The following is a 25252-nucleotide window of genomic DNA, read 5'->3' on the forward strand; positions in this document are numbered from 1 at the left end:
ATGACATACAGGCAGATCACTATGAATCAGTATGCACCTGTACATACATTACATGACATTAGAGCTAGAGTAGAATGACATAGGAGAGAAGGATTGGAGGTTTGATTGCTGTGTGAGACGTTGAATGACATCAGCACTGCAGTACTAGAAGGTATTGTGTTGTTGTGGCAGGTTGATGGATGATGGGCGATTTTTAACTGTAGTACTGACATCAGATACGCTGGGCACAGAACGCAGGGAATTTCTCCTTATCTCGCTATCTAGTTTTTTGTTTTTTCTTTTTTTTTCATTCTGTCTTTCTTTTTAATGTATTTTACATGACCATGCTGTCTCCCTTCCAGGGCATTGAGATAACATCCACCGGCTCCAGTAATCACTACGTCACAGGCACCACCGCAGAGGTCAGACTCTTTATTCTCCTCTTCCCCCTCTCAACCCCCGTCCTTCAGAGCCCAATGCCATGGGCTCTTACCAAACATGATCATATAAATGCACTTTACTTTAAACAAACCCCATAGGACTAATGGTTTGCATTACCTTGACATTTAGGTCTGCTGTACTGCGTGGGTGGGTGGGGTGTACAATCGGGCCTGAAATGTATTGATACCCTTGAAAAAGATGAGCAATAATGACTGTGTAAAATAAATGATTCAAATGCTGAGCTATATTGTATGCAACAACAAAAAAAGGGAAATTATATACTTTTATGCTAATACAATTGCTAAGAGAAAGAGATTTTGTTTAGCAAAATTGTTGACCACCTGAAGATTCCTAGAAATCATATAATCATATCCTATAAGTCATAAGTTTAGTATTTAGTTCGACATTCCTAGCACAAAATGACTACATCAAGCTTGTAACTACAAACTTGTTGCATACATTTGCAGTTCATTTTGGTTGTTTCTCAGAATATTTTTTGCCCAATATAAATACATGCTAAATAATGTATTGTCATTTTGGAGTCAATTTTATTTTAAATAGGAATATGTTTCTAAACACTTCTACATTAATGTGGATGCGACCATGATTACAGATACCCCCAAGATAATAGCAGACATTCTAACCTCCCCTGTTATTGGTAATGGTATGAGGTTAGCATGTCTTGGGGGTATCTGTAATCATGGTAGCCTCCACATGAATGTCGAAGTTTATTTACAATAAAATGTACTCTAAAATGACACAATACATTACCGTTATTTTTATTGGGGACAAAATAATCTTAAACATAACCAAAACAAACTTCAAATGCATCCAACAAGCTTGATTTAGTCATTGTGTGCTAGGAATATGGGACCAAATGCTAAACTTTTGACGACATTATTTATGAGAATCTTTAGGGAGTGTCAATCATTTTGACCCCTACCTTTTTTCAGAAAAAAGTATTAATTGTTAAACAAAATCTCTTTCTCTGAGCAATTGTATTAGTATAATATAATTTCCCCCATTTTCTTTTTGGGGGGGGGGGGGTGCATACAATAGGGCTCAGTATTTGAATTATTATTTTTGCTCATCTTTATCAAGGGTGTCAGTAATTTAGTACCCCACTGTATACACTGTGTGTGTTTCTTTGTGCGCACTGTAGATTTCTAAATAACCATTAGTTAATCTAGCTAACATTAGTCTGCCATTCTGTAGAGGGACGGTTGCCAAGTGCAAGTACTCTGGTTAAACCACTAATATCAGGGGGATTACCACGGTAGATAGAATCATCAGAAAACATGGACCTCATGGCATCGGCTGTAAGCCAGTATAATCACAGTATAATGATACCGCTATTTACTATAAAGGCATAATGTTTATCACAAGCTGCTACAGTGGGAGGATTGTTCACACTTCACACCACTCTCGTCAAAAGTAGTCCACTATAGGGAATCTGGTGCCACTTGGGATGTAACCACTGACCTACAGTATCTAAGACTGGTAATCCAATGTGGTTGTAACTAAATCCCACTGCGTTCCATACGTTATCTAGGTTGATCATTGAGCATTTAGTGTTGCGAAAGAGAATGCCGCTTTAATGGTCATTAGTGGAACGGCTCGCAAGTTAAGCATTTCACCGTACTCGTGCATGACAAATAAAACTTGAATGGTCGTTCGTGAAATGTCTTGCTTAATGATGATATTGACTGGTTGACGCAGGTCACTTTTTATGACCAGGAGTTTTTCCCCTGTCAGTTTAGGTGGTTCACATATGTACTCGGCCCTGACTTGGCTGTGTCCGTCTGCTATTACAGTACGTGTACATAGACCTGAATGGAATGGCTGCAATGATTGTGATAGACGGTTGTTTTTCCGAACTTACTTGAATGCACTAATTGTACATTTCTCTGGATAAGAGCATCTTCTAAATGATACAAATGCACATATAAAGTACAATGCTAATAATTCCTAGGTGATGGGTGGTGCGGCAGGTAGCCTAATTGGACTAGTAACTGAAAGGTTGCAAGATCGAATCCCCGAGCTGACAATGTAAAACACCCTGAACAAGGCAGTTAACCCACTGTTCCTAGGCTGTCATTGAAAATAAGAATTTGTTCTCAACTGACTTGCCTAGTTAAATAAAGATAAAATAAAATCAATAAATAGGTTGGGGGCTTGGCTATTTTATTACTCTCCCAGTTAGATGAAGGCTTGCCAGGGAAAGGATAGAGGGAACCAAGCTTTAGTACAGGATGGTCTGTTCTCTGGGACAGCCTGGGATAGACATGTGTTTTTCCATGATGTCATGATCAGAATATAGACTGACTCCACTGGCTACTGCTACTGGAGTCTATCTGAAGCAGTCTGTATGCATTCTAGAGAGAACAGCACATGCACACTCAGTACATGGGCACGTACAGTATGCATGATGTAGTACACAAGCCCACTCAGACTTTTAACCTCTGACCCTAAGTAAGCATTTCGCTGCTGTTTACGAAGTATGTGACAAATAAGATTTGATTTGATTCCTCTTTTAAACCAATTAAGGTCAGATGTCAAATCCCAGCCACAATGTTACATCTGTCGTACATATTCTATAGTAGTGTGCGTTTGTGTGTTTTAATTATTGGCTTGTGTATTGCAGTCACCCGCTGAGTTCTGTGAGAAGATACTGGCTGGGGACGAGGTGATCCAAGTCAATGACCAGATTGTGGTGAGTATTTTGTGTGCTTGTGTGTTACTTGGAGCCAAGTCTGGCCTAGCCAAGCACAACTTTATATGAACTCCAGCTCCCATGGTGCTCTGCATTGTCAGGTTGGCTGGAGCAGGAAGAACCTAGTGAAGAAACTGAAGGAGAACCCCAGTGGGGTGACGCTGATCCTCAAGAAGGTCCCTGTGTCACTGAGAAGCAAAGAGACAGCCCAACAGCCCCCCTCGCCACAGGTAGGCTGCTGGAGCATAGTGGGAAGGATACATTGCATGCGTACACACACACACACACACACACACACACACACACACACACACACACACACACACATACGCATTCACGAGGATGCACACACACACGTTTACACTCAGGCATGTACACACACCCTCCCACCCACCAGCACATACTGAACCAAGGAATTAGACCTGTACCATTTAGACCTGTAGGCTTTCATAGAGCAGATTTCCTCTGGATAACCTCTGGTCACTTGGGTTTAACTGTTTGTTATCCCCCCCTTTAAGCCTTCATGCTCTCACCCTGCCGACTGTCTTGTCTCTGTCTATACAGAAAAACAAATCACGGACATGCGCACACACACACACACACACACACACACACACACACACACTTTTTCCCTCTCATACACACACTCTTCTATCATGCACACACAGCTGACTACTCCGCCACCCCTTGTTACATGACTTACCGTGTTAAAGCCAGCTTGTGCTGTAGTCTGAACACTGAGACAGCGAGCCATGTCTGTCAGTCGTGTGTATTGACGCTTGTATGTATGTGTGTGCGATACTCCAAACGTAGAATTTTTATAATCCAATAATAATTATAAGCACATAAAACATTTTACTGGCATGGACAAATAATGGAATTCAGGTATTCAATTTGTCAAATGTAAAAAAAAAAATCAAAAAAATCTTAGAGTTAACTCCTATATAGATTTTCTTACTATATCAGGTATTTATTTTAACACAATATATCTATATTTTTTTAAAGGTATATGTACCTAATTTGCATAGAACACACCTGGTGTATTTGCATATATGAATATTAACATAAAGGGGTGGAACAGGGCTGTAACCACCAACAACTTGTTCTGTCTACCCTACCTGCACTCAGCTGTGCTGTCTAGACTGCCTCGTTAATTAGTGTTGTCACATTCTCTTGCATAATTTAACAAATGTGTCAATAGCAGAATACCATTGGATTAAAAATCAACACGCTTGGCTCTAGATTATACCTATCGGAACACACTTTACATTGTTTGCGAGATCAGACATAATATCACTAGAATCCGAGTTCATTTTCAGATGTTGCTTTCATTTCAGCGCATCTAATTTATGAGCATTTCAACTATATTAAATAATGAAAACAATTCTAATCCACAAAAACTGTACACGCATCAAAATAGTTATCTTTCTTGTCTTTCTTGTGATGTAAGTGTCTCGAGACAGTGCACTAAGTCCCCGATGAAGCTTTAGCGTTCTTGTAGATGCAACGGAAAGGAAGTGTATTCCATTGAGCCCATTTCAACCTTGACCGGGGTGTGTTTGACAGGTCATTACAAACATTTCCATGGTCGTAAAAGTGTGAAAAAGTCGCAGGAGTAAAATAAAAGCAATTCATCCAGCGAGATGTGAATGAGAAGTCGATTTTTCACCCCTCAAACACAGGAAATATATGGCTGAAAAAGGCAGATCCTCAGGTGGGCGGGGCAGGCGCGTTGTTGGTGTGTGTGTGCGCCACAGGTGAGTGGAGGCTGAAGACTAGGATTTTATGTGGATGATAAAAGCTGCCGTTTGTCCTGAGGGCTCGGTCCACATGGCGCGCTGTGGCTCAGCTCACACACACACACACACACACACACACACACACACACACACTGTATTAAAAGGAACTGAGCAGAGTTCACAACTTCACACCCTGTCTCTTCATCTGAAGTGGGTGGGGGGGTTCACATTTTCTGCTGGTTGGTTTTCAGAAAGAGGAAGAGGAGGAGGAAGAAGAAGAAGACGAGGGCAACCAGAAACACTCCATATTTGAGAGAGTAGCAGCCTCAGTCAGGTCCTTGTCATTCAGGTGAGTACACAAATGTTTCCTCTTGCACAACTTGCCTGACCTGTCGGCAACAGGCAGCATGATTCTGTAATAGACCAATGGCTGAGGTCATGTTGCAAGTGCAATTAAGGCTGTCATAGACTGTCATTGACCATTTAATATTTGCCCACCCACAGAATACTGGAAACCAACAAAGCCCTGGTGCATTAGAGCAATACATTTATGTTGTGTCCTGTGCTACTGTCTGAAAAACATTTGACTCGGTCTCATACTGATCTCCTATGGGAGTGTAGATGAATTCTGACTTCCGATGAGTTTTTGTTGAAATGATATATCCAAATTGAATGGCACTTTAAAGGGGAAGTTTACCTTAAGATGAAAGTTTGTCAGTTGCTTTCATAACCTCCACAATGGTCTTACATTGATATTAGTTCATATTCACCACCTCGGAAAAATACCCTAACTTCATGTGTTGCATTTGTATTTCCTGCTTTAGGGTTAAAAATCAATGCTATAGTTTTTGGCCCCTCCCACTCTTTTGTGTGTGTGTGTGTGTGGTGCATGTGTGAGTTTCTAAACCCAGAGGCCCAACATCGCAAGACTTCCGGGAAAGCTTGCGAAGCAGACTCTGCAGACCAGATTGGGGTTTGAGAAGTGAAACTTTCTTTCTTAGTTGTTAATTTTCTCAAAATCTAAAGGCACAACCTAGATTCGAGCCAAGTAGCTGAACATGTTATTACTCCAACCTCATGAAAGTGACAAACTGACGCGTTTTTCTTTTTTCGTCAAGAACAATTTTATATCGAAGGAGTGCCTTTGATTTGATGGCCTGTGCATGCGCAGGTCGACCAATACACCCGATGATGTGTTTCTGCGCATGAGCTTAGTCGCCATGACATCACCTACACGTACAATGTTGAATTTCTATTAGAAGCCGTTTCTACATATCTTCATTCTAAACCATCTTTGGTGTTTGTGTGACTAAGTGTGCTCCCTCTTCCCCTCCATCCCATGTGTGGTGTGCAGGGCTGACATATAGTGTTGTGGATGGATAGTGTGAGTGTGGTAAAGTGTGCCCCCTCTACCTGTATGTAGGGCTGCAGTTCAAGGGCAAGTGGATATCCAGCCCGTGGGCCAGGAGAAGTCGGAGCTGTCGAGCGACAGGGGATTGGACGGCAGCCTGACGTACACCTTATGTCCCAGGGGGTCCCAGGGGGACCTCTCATACCTGTCATCAGGTCGGAACCATAGACATGACCATAAATGGTAGAAGGGTTCCCACCTTGACGCTGAAAGGTCAAAATTGGCTTAAATTGTAAACATTTATGAAAACAAAATGTAGCTTTTTGGTCTATATTTAAGGTTAGGCATAAGAATAGCAGTGTAGTTAAGTTTAGGGTTAGGTTTCATATCAAATTTAAAGAAGAGAAATTGTAGAACAACTAGCCTGGGCATCTGCCTTTGCAACTTGGCCAGATAGTGACGATCTGGTAGAACTTGTGCTGGGGCACATAGGCCAATATGATAAGCTTTAGAAGGAATAGCCGAACAGGCATTACAGTAAATAGTAATAATAGTTACCTTTATTGATTCCTTTTGTCATTTGAACAAGCATCACTATTTATCGTTCAAGTAAGTATCAGAAATAAGTACAGTTTGAAGTGGTTATCAGACGACACCGCTTATCACCATAACATGTTTCAGTAGATAGCCTAACAGGGCCCTGTTCAGTTACTCTCGGCATCCACCAAAACCAGTTGGTAAAAAAAACGACAAAAACAGGGAAGAACATTGAAGAATTAAGCCAATAAAGGGAGGAAATTATCCTTTTTTTGAAAACTTTTCAAAATATTTTTGCTACTAAACATGACACTAAATTCCAGCTAAAGTAAGACTGTTGGAGACAGAATGTTAGTTGTTGCTGTTTGTAGTGATTGTAATTGTGCTGTGTATAAAAAAGTGTTCTCACCTATGTGTGTCCTAGGAGAAGCTGAGGGTTTGGAGGGGTCCAGGCTCAGCCCCGGGCCGAACGGAAAGGGCAGAAGTCCCTCCAGAAGTCCGTCCCCCCGGGTAATAGAACTAGGCCGAGCAAGCATCAGTTCCGTCAGTTCCTGTCCTGAGATGGGCGGACACACGGTGAGAGAGACGCACACACACTCCGTTTTTTTGGTGGTGGTTATGATGGCGACGAGGTTAGTTTCTGTAGTCGCTCTCTACATGTGATGTTTTAATGTGTTACATTTGAGCTTTTAGGAAAGACAATTTGGATGGACAATTACGTTGTTTTCAGACTGAATTGAATTGAGTACAAGTTCTCTGCTGTTTTTAATTTTAGGAGGATAAAGAACAAGAAAAGGGGTCGACAAAAGGTACGTTTGGGTTTTAAAAATCAGTTTTCCTTATTTATTTAGAGTACTTTACATGTACTGTACTTATTTTCGCAGCAGGTATTTTGATGTGCATGAGATTGTGTTACCATAACTTTGATACCTTCTCCCGTCTAACCCCACCCACCCACCCACCCACACACACCACCCCCCCCCCCCCCCCCCCCCCCAGGCACACGTAAAGTGATGAGCAGGCGGCGTGTGTCGTGTCGTGAGCTGAGTCGGCCCGAGTGTGACGGCTGGCTGTGGAAGAAGAGGAAGGAGAGCAGTGTGTTCATGACCCAGAAGTGGCAGCGCTTCTGGTTCGTCCTCAAGGGCCCCTCTCTCTATTGGTACACCAGTCAGCAGGTGAGGTCCTTTTGTTTTATTTGTTATAAATATGAACTGTTCTATTAACTGTTTAATTGAATATATTACCAGTGCTAACCCAGTTGAGCCCCCCCAACACCCCACTCAGCCCCCCTCAAAAAGGTCAGGGGAAGAAAACTGTTAAACACTTATACACAAACCTACACAATCATGTAAGGTGCTTTAATATTCCAGGACTTGATAACTGTTCAGGAGGGTGCATACAGAATTGTGTAGAACAGATGGGATTGTCTGTCATGAAGAAAATGGTGAGCCGTGGCAGCTTCATTCATAACATTTCTATCGAAAGGTTTCACTTCACTGAATATACCCCAAGTGAACACAATCTTATAAGTGCCTTCATCTTATTGCGTTGATAGAGACGATGCACATGAATCAGCATTCTACGCCTCACATCAATGTACAGTAAAAGTGCTTGTGTTAGCCATAAAAGTACATTTTCATCTGAAGTCCTTGGACAGGCTACAGCATAAAATAGACAATATCCTATTATGTCATATTATACACTGTATCTCATTGGCAGGTTTATGCACATAATGTGATAGAGGCCCAATAATGACATGGCTCAGATAGTTGCATTTATCACTATGACTGATAGTATTATTGCATTTGGTTGTGGTTGCAAACGGTTCTGTTTTATCTAGCTAAACAGTTTTCCACTGTGCAATGTGATTTGGCATTATCTGTATGTATTTTATGCCTGGTAATTGTGATAAGCATTGCCTCTTATGAGGCAGTCCTTATCAAAATGACCATGCGCAAAATATGTTCGAAAATATGTTTTTTCAACGTCTTGTGCTCACTGGAATTGCAGTAGCCTGGTTAAAGTGGACGGAACACTCATAGGGTTCATTGTGGAGTAACCAGGCTATCATGGCTGCAGTAGTTGTTTGATTAACCTATTTCTTTCTTTGTAATCGTCAGGAGGAGAAAGCGGAGGGCCTGGTTAAGATCTCCAGCTACAACATAGAGGGTGCAGGAGAACACAAGAGGAAGTAGTGAGTATTCATGTCGGATGGAGTGTCTAGTTTGATAAGACAAGTTATTTAGGGGACGGCAGGTAGCCTAGTGGTTAGAGCGTTGGGCCAGTAACCGAAAGGTTGCTAGATCGAATCCCCGAGCTGACAAGGTAAAAATCAGTCGTTCTGCCCCTGATCAAGGCAGTTAACCCACTGTTCCAAGGCTGTCATTGTAAATGAGAATTTCTTCTTAACTGACTTGCCTAGTTAAATAAAGGTAAAATGTAGGATTCACTGTTTGATGGTACCTGACCTACTGGATGGGTGTATGAAATCTGGCGCAACGGAATCATCCTAAATTTGAAAGTCCCATCCATCTGACACTCCAGACAGCCGCAAATTACATATTTTGAATATTATTTTAACCCAGATTTGGACATAGATTGCAATGCAAGCCCAGTGTAATGTACATCAGCAAAAAAGGGAACTGCTATATACGTTTCCAAGAGTGGACTGTTTCCCCTATATTCATTTAGCTGCCTCTACTCCAAAATATTTAATACAAATATATTATTATTTTGTTGAAAATAATTTTCTGAATGGTAAACATTTTCAGTGTATAAGCAATTAAAACCAGATATAAAGAATGTAGTAAAGATAATGGAGATTCAAATATATTTTTTAAACTAACGATCACCAAAATAAATGTAGATGGTCAGGGAGAATCTAAAATACCAAAAATGTCATGGCATGGGGCCCACATTGATTTTGTTATGTTTGAGTCACTCGGGTAGCATAAGAACATGGCATAAGCCATGGCAAAATGTGGAGAATTGCAGCACATTAGCTTTAAAACAGCTACACTGTCTCTGCAGCAAAGAGTAGGGCCTCTAAAAATGTTGGTCAGAGGCAAACACTGAAATGTCATATCTACCAAAGGTAAAGGGAATCAATTTAGCAGACCTTTCTAATAACATTCTGTCAAAGTGGGAGTAAGTAGTAACATCCCCCATCTCTTAATGTAGGGGTAGCTAGCTAGCTAACTTAGGGCTAGCTAGCTAGCTAGCTTAGCGGTAGCTAGCGTAGTCGTAACTTTTATTTTATTCATATTTTTCTTTGGGGGGTAGATCAGCTTTAATATTTCAGATATATTGTTGCTTCCATCAATGTAATTGTCTGTATAATTTCCAATCCCCCATTATATTTTTTTGTAAATACATTGTACATGTATGTACATGATTATACACATTGCTTTTTTATATATTTTCCTTTATTATGTTCCCCTAAACCTACCAACCCTCCCCTAATTGGAGTAAACTAATGGACAACAACACTTAGGCTTCTACTTCCAGGTTATACATACTATGTATATTTTACAGACACAATATATTTTACAATAGTTATCTTTTTTAAATACATTTTTTTCCCATCCTTCACTTACCCTCAACCCATCCCATCTATCTCTGAAGACCATCCAGTTTTGATTTCTATTTTTCAAATGTGCTGTGATGTTTCACAAAAGTTCTGAACCTTTCTATTCTCGTAGTTTCTACAGGAAGTAAATTTAAAGATCATAATGCTTTTAGCAAAAATGTTTATATTATTGATCGATTGACTAAAACTTTTCAAATCACCCAGCAGTAACCCTAACCCTAAACAAATGATCTAATGGTTGTCTCTTCGTAGCAAAATCTGCAGAGCTGGGATGGTTGTATCCCCCATATACCGTGCATATGGAAAGTATTCAGACCCCTTCTCTTTTTCCACATTTTGTTGCGTTACAGCCTTATTCTAATCCTCATCAATCTACACACAATACCCCATAATGAAAAAGTGAAAACTGATTTTTTGACATTTTTGCAAATGTATTCAAAAACAGAAATACCTTATTTACATAAGTATTCAGACCATTTGCTATGAGACTTGAAATTGAGCTTAGGTGCGTCCTGTTTCCATTGATCATCCTTGATATGTTTCTACAACTTGATTGTAGTCTACCTGTGGTAAATTCAATTGATTGCACATGATTTGAAAAGGTCCCACAGTTGACAGTGCATAAAACCAAGCCATGAGGTCGAAGGAATTGTCCGTAGAGCTCAGAGACAGAACCTGATGGTCACTCTGACAGAGCTCCAGAGTTCCTCTGTGGAGATGGGAGAACCTTCCAGAATAACAACCATCTCTGCAGCACTACACCAATCAGGCCTTTATGGTAGAGTGGCCAGACGGAAGACACTACTCAGTAAAGGAACATGACAGCCCGCTTGGAGTTTGCCAAAAGGCACCTAAAGGTCTCCCAGACCATGTGAAACAAGATTCTCTGGTCTGATGAAACCAAGATGTAACTCTTTGGCCAGAATGCCAATCATCACGTCTGGAGGAAACCTTGCACCATTCCTACGGTGAAGCATAGTAGTGGCAGCATCATGCTATGGGGATGTTTTTCAGCGGCAGAGACTGGGAGACTAGTCAGGATTGAGGCAAAGATGAATGGAGCAAAGTTCAGAGAGATCCTTGATGAAAACCTGGTCCAGAGTGATCAGGACCTCAGACTGTGGCGAAGGTTCACCTTCCAACAGGACAACGACCCTAAGCACACAGCCAAGACAACGCAGGAATTGCGTCGGGACAAGTCTCTATGTCCTTGAGTGGCCCAGCCAGAGCCCGGACTTGAACCCGATTTTAACATTTCTGGACAGACCTGAAAATAGCTGTGCAGCAATGCTCCCCATCCAACCTGACAGATTGAGAGAATCTGCAGAAAAGAATGGGAGAAACTCCCCAAATACACGTGTGCGAAGCTTGTAGCGCCATACCCAAGAAAACTCAAGGCTGTAATCACTGCCAAAGGTGCTTCAACAAAGTACTGTACTGAGTAAAGGGTCTGAATACTTATGTAAATGTAATATTTCTGTTTTTCTTTTTTTGTAAATTTGCTAAAATTTCTAAACCTGTTTTTGCTTTGTCATTATGGGGTATTGTGTGTAGATTAATGAAGGGAAAAAACTATTGAATCCATTTTAGAATAAGGCTGTAACATAACATGTGAAAAAATTCAAGGGGTCTGAATATTTTCCGAATGCACTGTAAATAACATTCTATTGGTTGCAAGAATTTTGTATCATTAATATAAATTGGAAAATTATAAGTTTTGAATCCGACGTCGTTTTGTGAATCCGACATCGTCCATGTGCCATGGAATCAGTACATCAAAAATCTCTTCCCAACTATTTTGCAATCTATATGGCACAGCTGTCGATTTTTTTTTTTGGTCCTTTGGTGCTTTTTTTATTTATCACAATTTTCTTTAACCAATTTTGGTCTTTAATGCAGGGCCGACAGACAAGTGCCTTACTATTTCCCCTTTGCCCTTGCCTCTTTGATTTTTGTGTTGATGCTGCAATTAGTTGGTTGTAATTTTGGGTAGAGCAGACATTTCCATATAGTTTTGTTAGCTGCATGTGTGAAATAACTCCACCAGTCCTATTTATGATATAATTTACAAAGATTATACCTTTTTTTTAAATGTATTATTATTCCCAAAATAATGTTTACATATTTTTTTTTAATGAATTAGTATATTTGAGTTTAACCATAATATTTGTTGTATTATTTGTTCGTTCTTTTCTGGTGAATTAAACTGAAATTACAACCAACTTTCTATGGCTTGTCTTAAAAACGGGGATATTTTGGAGATGATTTCATTTTCAAATAACCGAAAGTGAGATGTTGTAATCTGAATAAAGGGAAAAAGGCCATTCTTGAACAAGGGGTGAGACATTCTTACTAATCTGCTAGAGAACCAGTTCGGATTTAAGTATAACTTTTGTATGACAGACGCCTTTAGTGAGAGGTCTAATGTTTTAATATTTAATCATTTCTGCCCTCCAAATTCATAATAATTATATAAATAGGCCCCTTAAATTTTGTCTGGTTTTCCGTTCCAAATAAAATGGAATCTTTTTTGCTCATATAATTTAAAAAACATTTTGCTAGGTGTAGGCAAGGCCATAAGCAAATAGGTAAACTGGGATATGACTAAAGAGTTAATCAGGGTGATTTTTCCACAAGTATGTTCCTTTCCACGGTAGCAAGATCTTGTCTATTTTTACACATTTTCTATAAAAATGTATTTTAGTGAACTTATTTTATTTCAAGATATAAATACCAAGTATGTCCACATCACCGTCAGACCATTTTATTGGTAAACAACACTGTAATGTAAAACATTTTTGGGGGGGTGATCCAATACGTAATATCGTACACTCAACATAATTTGGTTGTAATCCAGAGAGGTTAGAAAAAGTATGAGGCTGTGGAGCCGTAATTTAATTATAATTTCTCTCGCTCTCTCTTTCTGTCGCTCTCGTCTCGCTCTCTCCCACTGTTTCTATACCTCTCTCTCTCTCTCCCCCATTCCCTCTCTCTCTCCCCCCCATTCCATCTCTCTCGCTCTCCTTCTCGCAGTGTCTTCCAAATGTGCCACCAGCGCTTCCAGACTTTCTTCTTCGCCGCCGAGAACGTCAATGACATGACCAAGTAAGTGTGACAGATTATGAACACACACACAGTGTGCTAATACACACACGTGTGTGCGCACACACACATACACACTCGGGATGGGCACGATTAATCGAATATCGAAACGGATGCTAGTATTCGATTGCTTGTGAGAGTATTAATTCTTTAGGAAAAACAAGGCAACAGTAAACATGTCGTCGCACACAAATGATGCAGCCCCCCCTCCCCCATGCTAACAAGTACATGGAAAAAACCATAGCAAATGCTCATGAGCGCTTGCAAACATTTTATACAGTCTCTGACAAACTATTTCCCAACTCATCAAGTTATAAAAGTAACTCAAATGCTACTCACAGTTTGCTGCACGCACAAAACATATATTAGATAGCAAGGCTCTTGATCCAGGAAGGGATTCTCTGCTCTTACTAAGAGAAGCTTGATTTTGCGAGAAGCTTGATTTTGCAAGAAGCTAACCACTTAGCTAGCTATATAACTAGCTACTAAGTTAGCAAACCAAATGCACAACTGCAGAGCATTTAGGACATTTCTGTGAGCTCCAAAAGTATTGGGACAGTGACACATTTTTTGTTGTTTTGGCTCTGTACTCCAGCACTGTGGATTTGAAACGATACAATGGCGATGAGGTTAAAGTGCAGACTGACAGCTTTAATTTGAAGGTATTTTCATCCATGTCGGGTGTTAGACGCACAAATATCATACCCCCGAGACATGCTAACTTCTCACCATTTCAATAACAGGGGAGGTTAGCATTTTATATCATACCCCCGAGACATGCTAACTTCTCACCATTTCAATAACAGGGGAGGTTAGCATTCTTGAGGGGGGTATGATATTTGTGCGTCTGTAACTTTCTCACACATCATTATTCACGGTGCATTGAGGATTATCTGTAATTATTCTGGCATCCACATTAATGTGGATTTAGAAACATCTATTCTTATTTACAATAAAGTTGACTCCAAAATTACACAATACATTATTTACCATTCATTTATATTGGGCACAAAATAATCTGAAACACAACCAAAACAAACATAAAATGCATCCAACAAGTTTGTAGAGTCACAAGCTTGATGTAATCATTGCATGCTATGAATATGGGACCAAATACTTAATTTTTTACTACTTTAATAAACATAAGTGAATTTGTCCCAATCATTTTGGTCTCCTAAAATTGGGGGGACTATGTACAAAAAGTGCTGTAATTTCTAAATGGTTCACACCATATGGTTGAAAATACCCTAAAATTAAAGCTGACAGGCTAAAGCTGCACTTTAACATCGTTGTCATTGTTTCATTTCAAATCCAAAGTGCTAGAGTACAGAGCAAAAACAAAACAAAAAATGTCACTGTCCCAATACTTTTGGAGCTCACTGTATAAGATATCTAGCTGGCAAACATTTACTTGTCAATTCCATACTGTAGCTAGATCACCTGGTGCGTGCTGCAGAACAGTGAGTGACTTAAGGCTCCGGTCTCTTGTCATTGTGCGCTTATGAACATGTGACTGGGGACTACAGGTAAGCTTTATAATAAAAAATAATGTGACGGGTGAAATAATAAAAATTAATGTGACAGGTGAAATGCTTTATCTCCTAACATATTGCACAAGTTGACTGCAGGTATTTACTTAAAAAGTAGCAATAAATATTCATTATTTATAAAAATAAAATGCTTTCAATGCAATTCATGGTATTGAAAAAGCATGCCGTGGCTACTTCCAAATACCCCGGTATATGGTATACCTTCCAAGCCTACAACTGAGGAGTCCCCATAGAAACGATGATAAAAATGTCCCAGTGATTTGATTTGCATACACTTATTATTCAAATGCGTTGCATTGAAACGATGTAGCATGGCTAAAGAGACGTCTTCTGATTCAGTAGTTTTTTAGGCAAAGAATGGGTGATATTGGTTGGTCGGTCAGGCAAGGTTGTTTGTCTTATAGGTGTGGCAGACCAGGGGGTTTGGTCAAAACGTTTACACAGATCAGACACGGACAGAGTAGGATTAGCTCGGTTTCAAGGGTGTTTATTTGAACAACAAACCAAAAGAAAAGGTCTTTTCCCCCATGAGACTCCCTCCGGGATACCGTCTTCTGGGCTCCAGGTCTTGCTGTATCCTGTGGGGAACAAAAACTGAACTCCCTCCTTTTACCTCTGGAACCTCCCCCAACTATATAGGGAGTAACCTTTCTTCCCCCAGTCCCTCCTCCCGTGTGCTGCTCTTCTGGCAGCTTTATGGGACCTGTCCAGCTGGTGAGCAATCAGCCCTTGATTACTCACCAACCACAATCAGCCCCAATTAGTTCTGGCCGGAGAGCCCGTTGAGACCTGGCACGTCCAGCAGAGGGAGCCATCGCCTCGTGATGCATCTTAGATAAGCATGCCCCGTTCAAAAAATGCAGAACTAAGAACAGATGGTGAACCAAGAACCCTTGGTTCACTCCAGATCTGACTGCCTTTGACCAGCACAAAAACATTCTGTGACGCACTACTTTAGCTTCAAAAAGTCCCCTTGATATGCAACTGTTCAGGGAAGTCAGGAACCAATACACGCAGTCAGTCAGGAAAGCAAAGGCTAGCTTTTTCAAGCAGAAATTTGCATCCTGTAGCTCTAACTCCAAAAAGTTTTGGGACACTGTAAAGTCCATGGAGAACAAGAGCACCTCCTCCCAGCTGCCCACTGCACTGAGGCTAGGTAACACGGTCACCACCGATAAATCCATGATAATCTAAAATTTCAATAAGCAATTTCAATAAGCATCCGCCCCCCCCCCCCCCCCCCCCCCCCCCCCGCAGCTACTCACCCAAGCCCCCCAGCTTCTCCTTCACCCCAAATCAGATAGCAGATGTTCTGAAAGAGCTGCAAAACCTGGACCCGTACAAATCAGCTGGGCTAGACAATCTGGACCCTCTCTTTCAAAAACTATCCGCCGCCATTGTTGCAACCCCTATTACCAGCCTATTCAACCTCTCTTTCATATCGTCCGAGATCCCTAAAGATTGCAAAGCTGCCGCGGTCATCCCCCTCTTCAAAGGGGGTGACACCCTAGTCCCAAACTGTGACAGACCTATTTCCATCCTGCCCTGCCTATCTAAAGTCTTCGAAAGCCAAGTTAATAAACAGATCACTGACCATTTCAAATCCCACCGTACCTTCTCCGCTGTGCAATCCGGTTTCTGAGCCGGTCACGGGTGCACCTCAGCCACGCTCAAGGTTCTAAACGATATCATAACCGCCATCGATAAAAGACAGTACTGTGCAGCCGTCTTCATCAACCTGGCCAAGGCTTTCGACTCTGTCAATCAATTGATGTATTCTTATTGGCAGACTCAATAGCCTTGGTTTTTCTAATGACTGCCTCGCCTGGTTCACCAACTACTTCTCTGATAGAGTTCAGTGTGTCAAATCGGAGGGCATGTTGTCCGGACCTCTGGCAGTCTCTATGGGGGTACCACAGGGTTCAATTCTCGGGTCAACTCTTTTCTCTGTATATATCAATGATGTTGCTCTTGCTGCGGGCGATTCCCTGATCCACCTCTACGCAGAACTTACCCTCGTAAAACTGACTATCCTACCGATCCTCGACTTCGGCGATGTCATCTACAAAATAGCTTCCATTACTCTACTCAGACTGCATCCAGTTTGCTATCACAGTGCCATCCGGTTTGTTACCAAATCACCTTATACCACCCACCACTGCGACCTGTATGCTCTAGTCGGCTGGCCCTCGCTACATGTTCGTCGCCAGACCCACTGGCTCCAGGTCATCTATAAGTCTATGCTAGGTAAAGCTCCGCCTTATCTCAGTTCACTGGTCACGATAACAACACCCACCCGTAGCACACGTTCCAGCAGGTATATCTCACTGATCCTCCCCAAAGCCAACACCTAATTTGGCCGCCTTTCCTTCCAGTTCTCTGCTGCCAGTGACTGGAACAAATTGCAAAAATCGCTGAAGTTGGAGACTTTTATTTCCCTCACCAACTTTAAACATCAGCTACCTGAGCTACTAACCGATCACTGCAGTTGTACATAGTCCATCTGTAAATTGCCCACCCAATCTACCTACCTCATTCCCATACAGTTTTTATTTTATTTACTTTTCTGCTCTTTTGCACACCAGTATTTCTACTTGCTCATTTATCACTCGTGTTAATCTGCTAAATTGTAATTATTCGCTCCTATGGCCTATTTATTGCCTACCTCCTCCTTTTGCACACACTGTATATAGACTTTCTTTTTTCCTACTGTGTCATTGACTTGTTTATTGTGTTATTGCCTTGTTCACGGTTTACTCCATGTGTAACTCTGTGTTGTTGTCTGTGTCACACTGCTTTGCTTTATCTTGGCCAGGTCCCAGTTCTAAATGAGAACTTGTTCTCAACTAGCCTACCTGGTTAAATAAAGGTGAAATAAAATTAAAATAAAAAAAAATGTATACTCGGTCTGTCACCATGCCTCGACGAGTCTCCCCTGGTGGCTGACCACGTTAGCCTTGTCCCAGATCTGTTTGTGCTTTCTTTCCAACTCCATTTCTGTCATTGTCACGTGGCACACACATATCAGGGACTAGGCCATAAAGATAAAGAGAGAGGCTACCCTATGAGCACAAGAAAGAGGTATTTCAACATCTTGTGCTCACTGGATATGTCACGAGGACTGTGGAGCCGGTGATTGTCAAGCAAATAACTGCAGGTTTCACACGGTAATTGACCGTTAATTAGCATAAACATGTTTAGCATCTCCTGGCTTCCACACATAGCCTACAAGCCACTGATGCAGACCTTTGGAACATCTCCATTTTAAAAAGTCAAATAAAACCATTATTTATTTTAGACAGTTCTAAGGAAACATGATATGAAGCAAATGTAGTCTATATTTCAAATGAAATCACATTTTATTGGTCACATACACATATTTAGCAGATGTTATTGCGGGTGTAGCGAAATGCTTGTGTTCCTAGCTCCATTTTTACATTTTTTTACATTTTAGTAATTTAGCAGACGCTCTTATCCAGAGCGACTTACAGTAGTGAATACATACATTTCATTTTCATTTCATGCAAAAAAAAATTGTACTGGCCCCCGTGGGAATCGAACCCACAACCCTGGCGTTGCACACACCATGCTCTACCAACTGAGCCACAGGGAAGGCTCCAACAGTGCGGTAGGATCTAATAATTCACAACAGTACACACAAATCTAAAATTAAAATAATGGAATTAAGAAATATATAAATATTAGATCGAGTAATGTCGGAGTGGCATTGACTAAAATACAGTAGAATAGAATACAGTATATACATATGAGATGAGAAACACACTTCACAAGAACAGAATAGCATACTCTGAGTTGTCCTTATGTTAGGCCCTGATATGGCTATGCCATATGGCTGTGGGCTACACTGGTTCATTTAGCAGACAAGATTTGCTTAGAATTCCGTGACATTATTTTAATTTTTTTATAGTATGAAGAATACAATTGATCATGGCTTAATAAAAGAGAGGATATTTTCGGTTAACAAAGAAACTGGTCCCCCTATATGCTTCATTTATAGTTATTTATGCAACTTTAGTTGTGATACAAATGTCGGGCCATATGTTTTGATGTTTAATATATTTTAAGGCTGCATGATGGGACTCTGATGATTTGAAAAAAGTCGCAAGCTGCACACACTCTTGGTGGCATCCCCCTTGTGTGGCCGTAATGCCCCCTAAAAAATCCATGCCTTTTTGCGGCCAAAGTGGCCATTTTGCCCTTGGGCTGAATATAATAGGCTAATTATAATTCCCTTCTCCCGGCTGCCGTGCTCTGAAGCACCTCTCACTTACATGGCTCTCTGATGTAGCCAATGCCCGTCATGTGATCGGGTCCTTCTCACAGGCGTTTCAGCTAAGAAGTAGGCTACTAGTGAATGAAGACGGACACATCCGGGACGCAACCGCGCGCGTCCCTCTTATCGAATTCCGAGGCGCATTCTAAAGATGTTTTAACAGTCCGTGTTGCCTACTTTACGTCAGCCAACAAGATGAGTAGGCCTAACGAACAGCAATAGTACTAGCCTTTGTCAATCTACTATCCCCCATATTACAAAAGTTTACCTATTCTATTGGTCAACTTGTTCTTCTGTGCAATAAATACATTTTCCAAACATACTCTGGGACAATTGTAGGATGCGATAGATCCCAAATTAATAAAACCACTCGCATCAAAAAAACCTTTTAAAAGCAATGAGGCTGATCATTTAGCTTAACATTTTGAATGTGCACATGGCAGTAGGCTATAAGAGCGAATGTTCCAAAATGCAATCAATTAGTGAGAAGACACTGTTCTCAATTGATGGCGAATGTGATTATTCATGTAATGCTTTATTATAAAGGTGCATTGTTATGGTGGAAATGATCTTCCTCAAACTCGCAGCCTATGTATGCCAGTTAGGGAAAGGGGGATACCTTGTCAGTTGTACAACTGAATGCATTCAACTGAAATGTGTCTTCTGCATTTAACCCAACCCCCTCTGAATCAGAGAGGTGCGGAGGGTTGCCTTAATCGACATCCACATCTTCGGCACCCAGGGAACAGTGGGTTAACTGCCTTGCTCAGGGGCAGAACAACAGATTTTTACCTTGTCAGCTCGGGGATTCGATCCCGCAACCTTTCGGTTACTGGTCCAACGCTCCTACCCGCCAGGCTACCTGCCGCACGCCAGGCTCTACACCGGTTATAAAGCGGATTAATGTGCTTAATTTTAAGAAGTTATTTGTCCACTTTAGTTGTGATACAAAACGTATAGGCTTGTGGGCTTGGATACATGAGGTGTGCGACTATGACTTAAAAAAGTCGCAAAAAGAAGGTATGCATTGTTTCTTACCTTTCACAAGTGATAGGCTAATATTGTCACCCATCAGACTTCTTAACTTAATGTTGTATTTAATGTTGTCTTTACACTAAATAATATACAGTACCAGTCAAAAGTTTGGACACACCTACTCATTCCAGGATTTTTCTTTATTTTTACTATTTTCTACATTGTAGAATAGTAGTGAAGACATCAAAACTATGAAATAACACATATGGAATGTCAGTGTTCTGCCATGGCCAGCTAGGAGAGCCCGGATCTCAATCCCATTGAGCACGTCTGGGACCTGTTGGATCGGAGGGTGAGGGCTAGGGCCATTCCCCCCAGAAATGTCTGGGCATCTCACAGCAAGAATGGGCAAATCTGGTACAGTCCATGTGGAGGAGATGCACTGCAGTACTTAATGCAGCTGGTGGCCACACCAGATACTGACTGTTACTTTTGATTTTGACCCCCCCCCCCCCCTTTGTTCAGGGACACATTATTCCATTTCTGTTAATCACACGTCTGTGTAACTTGTTCAGTTTGTCTCAGTTGTTGAATCGTGTTATGTTCATACAAATATTTACACATGTTAAGTTTGCTGAAAATAAATGCAGTTGACAGTGAGAGGACTTTTCTTTTTTTTAGTAGGCCTAGCCTGTAGAAAGCTAGAGGCCAATTCTAAACTTTGTTTTCTCATGCAATTGCATAGCCTGTAGAAATATTGCTCAACATTAGCTCATGGGCACTCATGATTTTGATTAGATTTTTGATTACATTTGCATTGATGTCAGAGTGATTAGAGGGACAATAGAGTGCTGAGTACCAGGCAGTTAGCAAGTTTGGTAGGATACTAATGACCATCAGCAGCATCAGAGCTTGGAGAAGTCTAATTACCGTGACTAAACGGTAACATGGAATTTGACTGCTGTCATGACTCTTGACTGCCGGTGTGGCGGTAATACGGTCACCGTAACAGCCCTGTATGTCACATTAGGTTTTATTGAACAAACTGGAACATTATGATGGTATGGGTTGTTTGATTCCACTTCAACTCCCCTATAATCACTGCTGTGTGACAGAATCAACAATAGATTGAATCTCTCTATCCCACTCACTAAGTCTTGCTCTGAAACATTATACAGCTGTTATCCCTGTCTCTGCCACGGTCTGGTGCTATCGCTCTCTCACGCACACAAGCACACGCTTAAAGCAGAGCCTTTATCTCTCCCGCACAGACCACACATAGTTTGATCACAGGCAGGTAAGGTAAAGCGAGATATGAGTACTGACTTCTGAGCATATACAATAGTCTTTGCTGCCACCTTCTAGTGGTTTGTTAGTACTACAGAAATAGGCAGAGAATTACATAGGTTTTTTTTGTTCCAGTTTAAAGTAAAGACTTGTGGGCATAAGCTGAATTTTCTTTTCTGAAATGATCCCAGTGGGGTAGTTGGTTGCTTGGAGGAAATTCAAAGTGCATAACTGTACATAAAAACAATGTTTTCCCAGTAGCCTGCTTAGCCTCACAGGCATTCGATCAAAATGTGGTATTTTTCGGAACTCTTCCGTCCAGTGTTTTCTCCTCGTTTCTAATGCGTGCTAATAGCTGCTTGATGGCCCGGTCCGTATTTATAAAGCGTCTCAAAGTAGGAGTGCCGATCTAGGATCAGCTTCCCCCTGTCTGTGTATTCATATTCAATATGATCTAAAAAGCTCCTCTTCATTTTTTTTTTACAATACAAAACATCCAAATACAGTTGAAGTCGGAAGTTTACATACACTTAGGTTGGAGTCATTAAAACTCGTTTTTCAACCACTCCACAAATTTCTTGTTAACAAACTATAGTTCTGGCAAGTCGGTTAGGACATCTACTTTGTGCATGACACAAGTCATTTTTCCAACCATTGTTTACAGGCAGATTATTTCACTTATAATTCACTGTATCACAATTCCAGTGGGTCAGAAGTTTACCTACAGTAAGTTGACTGTGCCTTTTAAACAGCTTGGAAAATTCCAGAAAATGATGTCATGGCTTTAGAAGCTTCTGATAGGCTAATTGACATAATTTGAGTCAATTGGAGGTATACCTGTGGATGTATTTCAAGGCCTACCTTCAAACTCAGTCCCTCTTTTATTGACATCATGGAGAAATCAGCCAAGACCTCAGCCAAAAAATCATAGACCTCTACAAGTCTGGTTCATCCTTGGGAGCAATTTCCAAACGCCTGAAGCTACCACGTTCATCTGTACAAACAATAGTACGCAAGTATAAACACCATGGGACCACGTAGCCGGCATACCACTCAGGAAGGAGATGCGTTGTCTCCTAGAGATGAACGTACTTTGGTGCGAAAAGTGCAAATCAATCCCAGAACAACAGCAAAGGACCTTGTGAAGATGCTGGAGGAAACGGGTACAAAAGTATCTATATCCACAGTAAAACGAGTCCTATATCGACATAACCTGAAAGGCCGCTCAGCAAGGAAGAAGCCACCGCTCCAAAACCGCCATAAAAAAGCCAGACTACGGTTTGCAACTGCACATGGGGACAAAGATCATACTTTTTGGAGAAATGTCCTCTGCTCTGATGAAACAAAAATATAACTATTTGGCCATAATGACCATCGTTATGTTTGGAGTAAAAAGGGGGAGGCTTGCAAACCGAAGAACACCATCCCAACCGTGAAGGACGGGGGTGGCAGCATCATGTTGTGGGGGTGCTTTGCTGCAGGAGGGACTGGTGTACTTCTCAAAATAGATGGTATCATGAGGGAGGAAAATGATGTGGATATATTGAAGCAACATCTCAAGACATCCGTAAGGAAGTTAAAGCTTGGTCGCAGATAGGTCTTCCAAATGGACAATGACCCCAAGCATGCTTCCAAAGTTGTGGCAAAATGGCTTAAGGACAACAAAGTCAAGGTATTGGAGTGCCCATCACAAAGCCCTGACCTCAATCCTATAGAAAATTTGTGGGCAGAACTGAAAAGGCGTGTGCGGGCAAGGAGGCCTAGAAACCTGACTCAGTTATACCAGCTCTGTCAGGAGGAATGGGCCAAAATTCAACCAACTTATTGTGGGAAGCTTGTGGAAGGCTACCTGAAACGATTGACCCAAGTTAAACAATTTAAAGGCAATGCTACCAAATACTAATTGACTGTATGTAAACTTGTGACCCATTGGGAATCTGATGAAATAAATAAAAGCTGAAATAAATCATTCTCTACTATTACTCTGACATTTCACATTCTTAAGATAAAGTGGTGATCCTAACTGACCTAAGACAGGGCATTTTTCTAGGATTAAATGTTAGGAACTGTGAAAAACTGAGTTAAAATTTATTTGGCTAAGGTCTATGGAAACCTCCGCCTTCAACTGTACAAACGACAACATACAGACACACTCAAGCATACACAACATCAACCCTGCCCATACGCATCTGCTCACACCCCCATCTCCAGCACCGCATCACTCTACACCACTTGGCCTCAAACTGCACCATTTCCTTTCTCTCCGCCGGCCACACACACACACAGCATTTAGATAATAAAGTATTTGACATTTCCATCTAGATCAGTACTCCTAATAGCTAATATGAATACAAGCCCTGGAGTGAATGCTGTCTCTTCCTCTGCAGGTGGATCAACTGTCTGATTTCAGCCATCCAAAAACACAAGAAGTTCCACAAAGGGCCACCGGACAGCGAAGAGGGTAGGAGAAGCTTTACGTGAAATCTTGAGATTTTGATTGGATGAAGATATGTGTTTTGTCACCCTTTTCCATCTTACAGTTGTCCCTGACAGTAGCCAAATCAAAAAATACATTAGAGGCTGGTTTCCCAGCCTACTACTGGACTAGTTTAAATGGAGATTCTCCATTGTGCATGATTTTGCTTATCTGTGTCTGGGTAACCAAACTAATGTGTTTTTTAAAAAAGAGTTATTTATATATATGTAGATAGATTAGATACAGTTGAAGTCGGAAGTTTACATACACCTAAGCCAAATACATTTAAACTCAGTTTTTCACAATTCCTGACATTGAATCCTAGTAACAATTCCCTGAATTAGGTCAGTTAGGATCATCACTTTATTTTAAGAATGTGAAATGTCAGAATAATAGTAGAGAGAATGATTTATTTCAGCTTTTATTTATTTCATCAGATTCCCAATGGGTCAGAAGTTTACATACAGTCAATTAGTATTTGGTAGCATTGCCTTTAAATTGTTTAACTCGGGTCAACCGGTAGCCTTCCACAAGCTTCCCACAATAAGTTGGGTGAATTTTGGCCCATTCCTTCTGACAGAGCTGGTGTAACTGAGTCAGGTTTGTAGGCCTCCTTGCCCACACACGCCTTTTCAGTTCTGTCCACAAATTTTCTATAGGATTGAGGTCAGGGCTTTGTGATGGCCACTCCAATACCTTGACTTTGTTGTCCTTAAGCCATTTTGCCACAACTTTGGAAGTATGCTTAGGGTCATTGTCCGTTTGGAAGACCCATTTGCGACCAAGCTTTAACTTCTTGACTGATGTCTTGAGATGTTGCTTCAATATTTCCACATCATTTTCCTTCATCGTGATGCCGTCTATTTTGTGAAGTGCACCAGTCCCTCCTGCAGCAAAGCACCCCCACAACATGATGCTTTACGGTTGGGATGGTGTTCTTCGGCTTCCACCCTCCCCCTTTTTCTTCCAAACATAACGATGGTCATTATGGCCAAACAGTTATATTTTTGTTTCATCAGAGCAGAGGACATTTCTCCAAAAAGTATGATCTTTGTCCCCATGTGCAGTTGCAAACAGTAGTCTGGCTTTTTATGGCGGTTTTGGAGCAGTGGCTTCTTCCTTGCTGAGTGGCCTTTCAGGTTATGTCGATATAGGACACGTTTTACTGTGGCTATTGATACTTTTGTACCGGTTTCCTCCAGCATCTTCACAAGGTCCT

At 41.1% G+C, this 25252-nt stretch overlaps 1 protein-coding gene across 1 annotated transcript in view; it reads left to right on the forward strand.

The window, feature by feature from the left end:
- The window catches only part of LOC115162587 (connector enhancer of kinase suppressor of ras 2), an 88305-nt gene that overhangs the window by 54911 nt on the left and 8142 nt on the right, over nucleotides 1–25252 (forward strand). The window contains exons 7-17 of the mRNA XM_029714039.1: nucleotides 342–401; nucleotides 3065–3133; nucleotides 3235–3363; nucleotides 5124–5221; nucleotides 6296–6438; nucleotides 7185–7336; nucleotides 7536–7569; nucleotides 7760–7935; nucleotides 8881–8954; nucleotides 13383–13454; nucleotides 23945–24018. Coding sequence (XP_029569899.1) covers nucleotides 342–401; nucleotides 3065–3133; nucleotides 3235–3363; nucleotides 5124–5221; nucleotides 6296–6438; nucleotides 7185–7336; nucleotides 7536–7569; nucleotides 7760–7935; nucleotides 8881–8954; nucleotides 13383–13454; nucleotides 23945–24018 — 1081 coding nt within the window. The remainder of the gene's footprint in view (nucleotides 1–341; nucleotides 402–3064; nucleotides 3134–3234; nucleotides 3364–5123; nucleotides 5222–6295; nucleotides 6439–7184; nucleotides 7337–7535; nucleotides 7570–7759; nucleotides 7936–8880; nucleotides 8955–13382; nucleotides 13455–23944; nucleotides 24019–25252) is intronic.

The sequence above is a fragment of the Salmo trutta genome, chromosome 25 (genome assembly GCF_901001165.1).
Source record: "Salmo trutta chromosome 25, fSalTru1.1, whole genome shotgun sequence".
Classification (NCBI taxonomy): Eukaryota; Metazoa; Chordata; class Actinopteri; order Salmoniformes; family Salmonidae; genus Salmo; species Salmo trutta.